Genomic DNA, 8,691 nt, shown 5'->3' with positions numbered 1-8,691 from the left:
AAATTAATAATAAAGACTTCTGTGAAGTTGGCTCCCTGTTTTTAGAAATCTGTTATTCACTTAGGTAAAAAAATTAATTTGCATTCATAGTATCTATAATTTTTATAAAATACCGCAGAACATTTTAAAATAGAATGTCTTAATGGTGAGCAAACAATCTTTTTTTACTATTCAAATATAATATTTAAACTCTGGCTATATGGGCTTTTAATTTATTGCTATGCTCATTAGAGGGGAACCTCGGAGTATCTAAAATTGACATTTTGAAATTAGGAAGCAAAATGTTTGTAGCTGTCAAAATTGTACTATTTATGTAAATATTTACATCAAATATAAAACTGTTAGTAACTTGAAGAAATTCTATCCCAGTCACCCAGGCATTATCAAGTCAATGAAGACTGGTTTTTGGTTCCTCATGGCTTTATACAGCATTAAACTTCAACATTACTATTTTAAACTGTCAATATAAGTACAAATGTAAGATAACTGTAGTAAAATTAACTGACTTATCGACTAATTGACTGTACCTATTTAGTTACTGAATTTTTTTTTGTTTTCATCTAAATAAAATGGCCTCCAGGGGCAGACTCCATCTCATTTTTTTATTTCTTTTTTAGAATTTAAATTTTGAATATCAATTTAAATATAATTTCAATTCATGTTCCTTTGTTTAGCAATTCATTTGTTTGTTATCTAAATAAAATTGTGTTCTGGGGCCCCCTTTTAATTTTTTTGGTTATTTTAAAGTTTTGACTTATGACAATAAAATTGTAGACATATAATTGACCTAATTGTACAGTAGATAAACTTAATACTACATCCCCAAGGTAATTCGGTGAACAGTAGTGTTCATGAACAAATAGTGTTATTGTTATGTCATACAGATTTACAATATAACGATCAAAACATCACGTAAATCAATTTTAACATTGCATTTTAAGCCATAGACTACAAATATAAGTATACTTAAACTATGTTTGACTATATTACTGACCAAACATTTATTGTCTTTCTACGTTTTGATGAACGATCAAACATTTTGGACTATCTCGCAAATACAACACAGACTAAGTAAAGAGTAATGTACGATGAATAGATGCTATAATATTTCTCTATAACATTAAGATGAATAGTTCTTAATTTAGGTTTAAATGTCATAAGGTAATAGGTAATAGCATATATCATATATCATGTAGAAAAAACATCTTACAAGTTACAAATTATATATATATATTACTTTAGTCGTTTTCTTTATCAATTGGACATACATTTTAACAATAAACTGACAAAATACTTTGCTAAGATTTACACAAATTCAGTTTAAAAAATAAAAGAAGATATATGTATATAATTAATGGCTGAGAAAAAAAAAACATAAACGTAAAATTCAATATCTATTTGGATACAAATAAAAATTACATTTAAAAACCGTTTTACATAAAAAAAAAGTAAAAAGTAATTAAAAAAAAAAAAAAAAATAATAATAAAATAAACCAATTATATTATATTGAATAGCGACGATTTAAAAAAATAAATTAAAAGGTTAGTTGTATAGATATCGCTATTAAGTTTACAAAATCAAATCAATGATTAAGACATGTTCGTTTAGTATAGTTTAGATATTTAAAAAACCTTTCTACGTTACTATCGATTTAATAATAAAACAAAAAAATAAAAAAACATACAAAATTGTCTTTGTCTTCCTTTACAATAAAAAGTCATTGTCGTACAGAAATACATATCATCCTACTACAAACTGTGGTTACATATTAATCCGTCGGAAAAAGATTGTTCACTTTACAATAAAAAAATTTAAGACGATTATAATAACAAATCACTAAAAATTCATAGGTATCTAGTCTTTGTGAATAGATAGACTCGTAATTAAAATATTATACTTCGTCGCTGGGAAGGTTAAAAAGTTTTTCTTTTGTTTTGAGATTGATGAAAAATAAATCAAGTGCATGCGAGCACAAAGTACACAATTTCCTGAAAAATGGCTTTATCCAAGCAAATAAACTTGCGTTAACTCTACCATTACGAATAAATAATAAGAACAAAACTTCTTGTGGGATTAGGATTTGCACGAATGGGTCTGCAAGCTAGTAAAGACTGTCAAGGAGTTCATCGTCGGGCTATACAAAAGCACACAAAGTGAAAAGGTAGTGGGCGGATTTCTGAAAAAAAAAAAAAAATTGAAAATAAGGTTGTAACAAGTTGATGAGATGAAAAATACGGACTAAATACAAGGATAAGGAAAAGACAAGGAAAACGGAAAATTCCAACTCGACGATATTGTCAGTGTGTATTGTTTGAATGCCAAGAGATGTTATAGGGACAGGTTTTCTTTTGTTGGTAAGACAAAGCAATTTGTATGTCATTGTATTACATAGATAATTAATACATCAAATGATTTTTTATTGTTGAACATTAAACGCAATAATAACGATATACATATGCTTGTGAATATAGTTAACAAGGTAAGATTATTACTAGTATTATTATCATTATTATTATTATATTTATGAAGACAAAAATTTATTAAAAAGAAGGATTTTATTAGATAGTTAAAAATATTAGATGGATATATTTGTCTTCTTGATATAGTAGTATGTCTAGCCTTGGCTAAATAATAATAATAATAATAATTGTTATTTAAATGTTTTATTTTTTTTTAACTACTTAATAATTTAGATAAAAATAATAAAATAACAATAAAGTAGCACTCTTGTTTAATACTTCAATCTACCGCCAAGTATACAATACCCACAACAACGCACTACAGGTCACTTCAATTCTATTATGACAGTAAATCTGAAAATACAAAAAAACAATGTTTTAGAAAAATTATAAACTATTTATTATTGTTTAGTACAAATAGTACAATCACTAAAAAATTCTTTATAGTTGTGTAACTAGTATCTATTAAAGCTTTTGAATTTTGTAGAGAATTAACTCAGGAATTTAAATGAGTATCAATGAGTATTAAAATCAGTGTTTATTTAAAATAGATTTTATTGTAAAATAAGACATTTTTTTTTCAAAAATTTATCATAAATTATAATTTATTTTTATTTACAACTTTATTTTTAGGAAGTATGAAATTAGTTATTAGGTATACCTAATATTAATATATATTTGGATTAATAAATATTTATAGCGCATAATACTTAAATAGCTTGTTTTTTTTTAATTTATATCAATTTATCAATTTATTGTTAATAGATAAAAAAAAAAAAAATTACACATATACCTAAGATCCATAGTACTTGTAGCCATTATATCCTGTATCAATATACTTGTTTCAGTACACATAATTGTGTGGTCTGAATTTTAGAGAAAATGCACAAATATAGCCTATGAAATTTTATTGATTTTAAAAATTTATTTTTCAAATACACAGTACATTTTTTCTCTTGAAGTAATGTATTTGTGGTGTTAATTAAAAGAAAATAGTAATTTACCGTTGACAATTTGTTTTTCTGATCTATTGGTTTCTTGGTACGCGGTAAAGTCTGTGGCATTGTCTTGAATGCACTTGCTCATACCAATATCAATGATTTGTTGTGTAGATAAGGTATCTGATGGAATGGGTTCCAGCGATAAATCGAGTAGATTATTTGTCACATTGTTTAATTGTCTGGAAAAAACAAAAGAAATTTTTTTTTAATTCATCACTTAGATTAAAATAATTTTTTAGTTCAATTACAAGTGGTAAATATTTAATCCATTAATGCTCAAATTTAATACTCTAATGAGAATTAAGAGTTTAAAGAGAATAAATAATCATAAGAAATACATTTTTAAGTTTATAGATTACAAGAGTAAAAGAGTAATAAATAATTTTTGCTGTATAAATCCAAAACCAAACCTAACCTGTGTTACAAACCCCTCATCATCATAAAAAACAATAGACAAACATATTATTTTAATTGTCTTATACCCATTTGAAATAATATTAATAATTTCATAACAGATCTACCATCAATAATGATTTTTAAGTTCTATCTTTTACTCAAAGTTGATATATAGTGTTTCCGAAATGTATGAAAGGTAAATATTTTATATTTTAACCACCAATATTTTTATTTGTCTTATTTGTATGTAGAAACATCATATGCTTTGTAAGAAATTATTACTATACGAGTTATAATCCATAAGTATTAATTTTGTACTCAACAACTTAGATTTTATTAGTATTACTTTTATTAGTATTTTATTTAAATTTTAAATCATAAAAAAATTGATATAATCAAAAATAAAATATGATTATATATTTTGAGGTGAAAAATAAATTTTTGTAAGTATTAACATTTCAAATATATATTTCATTGTAACGTAAAATTTAGTCATTCATTAAATATATGTATATTTAATCAAATTTATAATTAAAATGTCAATGTTACTAAAAAAAATTATTGAATTTAAAATTAAAAATGATCAATTTTAATATTTAGCCAGAGCTAACAAATGATAATTCATTTTTAATAATAAAAGACTAAAATTAATGCTAAGATATTTTTTTTTATAACTTAATTTATAATATACATACACTTCAGAGCCAAAGATACTGCCATTTGCTGCTGAGTGACCATTACTGTGGTGTATGGCACCACTGTTATTGCTATTATCATCATTATTCGTATGGCCATTTTGTTTGGGACCTGATGGTTCAAGCAGCAATCCATTGGATAAAACGTCATCTGGTGGCAATACTGATGATGACGAATGATTCCTTTCGGCAGTCAACATTGCTTCAGTGTCAGACACCGGACCTTGACTAGTAGTCATCAGATCCGATGACAATTTTTCCGTTTTTTCTCCGGCTTGTTGCTCGGTAGATTCAGTCTCTTCCTGAGAATATTAAAAAAAAAAAAAAAAAAATGTGTTATTTTAGTTGCATATGATTGTTATTTTACACAACTAAAAATATACTTTTGTAGACGCGTTACTGGATCCTTTGCCTTGGTTCCTAGTTCTCAGCATGATAGCTTCGACTCTTTTGCGCCTCAGTTGCCTGTCTTCTTCCTCTTTCTTTAATTTGATTTCCATTTCTTGTCTAAGCCTAAAAAAATAACAATAGTAATTGATAGAATTTAACCAAAATATTATAGTATAGAAGTAAGTTTTTCAAAAACCCACTCGAATAAGGCAATAACTTTATAATAACTTACTTTTCCGCTTCTTCCTTTGCTTTGCGGTCCGCTTCTTCTTTTTCTAATTTTAACTTGAGCTCTTCTTCTTTCCGTTTCTTTTCTTCTTCTTCACGTTTTTTCGTCTCTTCTATAGCCAATTGTAAACGCAATTCCTCAGATTTTCTAGCTTCTTCTAAAAGCCTTAGCTGTTCTTCTTCTTGTCGACGTTGTTCTTCTTCTTCACAACGCAAACGTTCTTCTTCAGCTAATCTTTCAGCTTCCTATAATTTCGTTAACAATGTAAGTATGAAACAAGTAGTTCTATAAACAGCTAACTTATATTATAATACATAATATAGTTTCAATGTATAATATAAATAAAGTTACCAATCGTTGTCTTTCTAATTCTGCGTCTTTTTCTGCTTGTTCACGAGCAAGCCTCCTGCGCTCCGCCAACGCGGCTTTAGCTTCTTCTTCTGTCGAGATCTTTTGCTTGGTAGCCAACATAGAAGCGGTCATATCACATTCGGCCAAGTCGCTGATAGACTCTTGAATCGAATTCTCTTGACTGTCTTCATCTTTGGACATCACTGCAGTTGAATGGTGTTGAGAAGATTCGACATTTTCAGAAGTTTCTGAAGATTTAGTGTTTTTAATTTTTTCCTGAAAATTTGGCATAATGTTGTAATGCAACGAATTACTCGCTATAAAGCCCAATTTAAACGATGTTAATAGTTTAGTGAAGGAGCAAGTGATCTAATAATTACCAAACGTTTTAGTATCTGAAACTTGTTCATTTTACTACTGTTTTAGTAAATTAGTTAAGTATATATAATAAATTATAATTTATAATATATACTTATATTAGTTAAATATACGTCATATAAAATATAGTTGAAAATATGAATAGTCTATAAAAAAGAAAAATTAAATAAATAAATAAGATTTATTGAAACTGCTATTTTAGAAAAGATAGAAGAACCTGAAGAGTCAAAGCGAATATGAGTTACAAAATGAATTAAAAGAAGGGATAAATTGGGAGTTAGTAGAACAAGGACAACTAATACACTAAACTAAAATAACGTGTTCAGATCACCTAGTTAGTTAAAAAAAATAGTAAAAATAGAAATAAATGGATCCACTATATTACTTTACTAAACTACTCAATTTAATCGGTCTGTTTAAGCACATTTAGTTGCTAAATCACTCGTTACTTAACTGAACTACTAACATAGCGTGAACTAGGCGTTTATAGTAATTGTATGCAACTAAACCTTGCTTACGTCCTTTGTCGTAGACTGTTTATTATCATTTGGGAATTTTTTCGATTCTGTTTTTGGAGTAATTGTTTTTTTGGTAACATTCACTTTAGGCAACGGAGGTCTTTCGCCAGTGGCCGGAGATTTCGCAGATTGATCGGTGGACGCTGTTATGCCGGTCACAGCTATACTGATAGGCCGCGGTTTGCGAGGTGTCGCCACAGGTCTTGATCTTGGTTGGGACGGCAAAGGTCCAGTACTCGACTGACTCATAGAACTTTGAGGACGACTTGGTGTCATTTCACCAGATTTCATACCTAAACAGCCAATCCATATACAGTTAAGCAGATTGTTACACAAGATTATGCACGTTAATCATAAAAAAAATAAGGTTAAACAGTATGTAAATCGAAAATTCATACACGCAGGAAAACTCCAAAATAATTTTTCACACTTATTTAAAACGGTAGTTAAAAATATTCGCTTAACTATTCGTTAAAAAATTTATTATATAAATTCATATCAATACAAATGATGGTACTGAATATAAGACATAATTATAGCATCGATATTTTTTTGTTGAAATAGCTATTATAATTTTGATAATTTAGATTTCAACTTTAAATAGGTCAATGTAAAGCAATAGTTTTAACCAAGATTTGCGTTTAAACGAGTCATTAAATTAATGACAAACCCTTGGATTCATTTTCGCTAGCTTAAAAAAAATAAGTTAATAATAATTAACTTTTATTATTTTTTAATTTAATCTTTATATTAATATTAATATTTAGTTTTATTACTTTTCGATGTAAATAATCATTAAATCCAAAAAGTATTTAACACATTTTGTTATAAAAATAAGAAATGGTTGAATATTAAAAAAAAAAATCCTACGTGTATGAAAGATCGGTACTAACAACCGGTATATTTTAAATTTTAATAGACTTGATATTAATGTGACTGAAAAAAAGAAATTAGACAAAAGTGATTACAGTTAATATAATAAAATATTTGTAAAATTAGTTTTATATTATAAGGAAACTCGGTGTAGGTATGAATCGCCTTGGCCCAAGGTAGAGTACCGCCACCTGTTGAATGAAGTGCACTTACTGTTTGATCGGGTTCAGGTGAGACAATACGCATGCATATGCAACTATGCATACATAGAACTATGAAGATAATTTATTTAAAATACATGCATTTAACTTTCCAACGATACATATAACATTTATGCTAACAAATATACCGTAGTAATAGTTATATTCAATGTAGTATATAAATAAATCAAACTACAATTATATGTAAATGCTTGCCGACAGCTTATTAATTATTGAAATATGCAGTCTTATGGTACGGGATCATGTCTTAAAGTCCAGAGACTGCGCGACCCGGTATGCATCGGAGCGAGCGGCTTGTCACTCCGAACATATATAGAACTTCTGCGGTCCGCAAAGAACTCTCAATTTACGGTTCGCAGTTGAAGGTGAGCGCTTATATGAGCCGAAAACCCTGTGAGAACCGTGCTTATAAAATTTATTAAGGGTTTATTCAACTTAACGTAAAAGTATGCTTTCTAATTTTATTACATGTACGGTTTAAAACGATTTGACACTAAAAAAAAAAAAAATAATAATAAACTGTTGCATACATATTTTAACCAAGTGGAATAATATAGTATTTGACTATAACTCGATTTCACGTAGATTAATTATCGAACTAAGATTAATTTGGTCGTTTCGAGAGTTCTCGATTTAAATTAAATTAAGTATAAAAAATATATTTATAACCTACATTATAATATTTTATCACAGTCAAATGGTCGATGAATTTAACTAAATATGTATTCATATAAGGTAGTATAAAATTTAAACGAGGTTTGAAATAAAAGAAAGACTATTCGGTCGAAAAACCTAATTAAGAGCAGTTAAAAATACTTAGTAGATCAATAATATTAAGTTACATGAATTGTCATACAAGTGATAGCACCATTCACGTGTGACGGATTCAATCATGCATTCGTGCAATATATTTTTTTATATGTTTATAACAAATAACATAAATAAATAAGCATAAAAAGCATTTAATAATACGTGTGTATCATGCAAACTTCCACCTTGAGTAGTAAACGCGTGAACCTAAATTTGTTTGTCCGTATAGTATAAACGAATCAAATAAATAAATCAGGCAATAAGAACGAATAGAAAGAACAATATTGAAAATACGTCAAGTGTTTGAAATGGGTATAGGTGATGCAAAAAGTGTCAAGTAGTTTCAGTATTAACTATATGTATAGAACT

General features: G+C 27.6%; 1 protein-coding gene across 20 annotated transcripts in view; it reads right to left on the bottom strand.

Annotated features, from left to right (window-relative positions):
- Positions 1–1,531: 1,531 nt before the first annotated feature.
- The window catches only part of LOC112683934 (ensconsin-like), a 39,008-nt gene continuing 31,848 nt past the window's right edge, over positions 1,532–8,691 (bottom strand). For all 20 annotated transcript variants that reach the window (XM_025555174.1, XM_025555180.1, XM_025555177.1 and 17 more), the window contains 7 exons: positions 6,422–6,711; positions 5,523–5,798; positions 5,175–5,416; positions 4,936–5,065; positions 4,553–4,854; positions 3,465–3,640; positions 1,532–2,814 (listed from right to left, as the gene is read on the bottom strand). In XM_025555174.1, the coding sequence (XP_025410959.1) occupies positions 2,801–2,814; positions 3,465–3,640; positions 4,553–4,854; positions 4,936–5,065; positions 5,175–5,416; positions 5,523–5,798; positions 6,422–6,711 (1,430 nt within the window). In that variant the 3' untranslated portion in view covers positions 1,532–2,800. The remainder of the gene's footprint in view (positions 2,815–3,464; positions 3,641–4,552; positions 4,855–4,935; positions 5,066–5,174; positions 5,417–5,522; positions 5,799–6,421; positions 6,712–8,691) is intronic.

Source organism: Sipha flava, unplaced genomic scaffold (genome assembly GCF_003268045.1).
Source record: "Sipha flava isolate LNK unplaced genomic scaffold, YSA_version1 237_pilon_pilon, whole genome shotgun sequence".
Lineage (NCBI taxonomy): Eukaryota > Metazoa > Arthropoda > Insecta > Hemiptera > Aphididae > Sipha > Sipha flava.
This window is presented reverse-complemented; position numbering and strand designations above follow the sequence as displayed.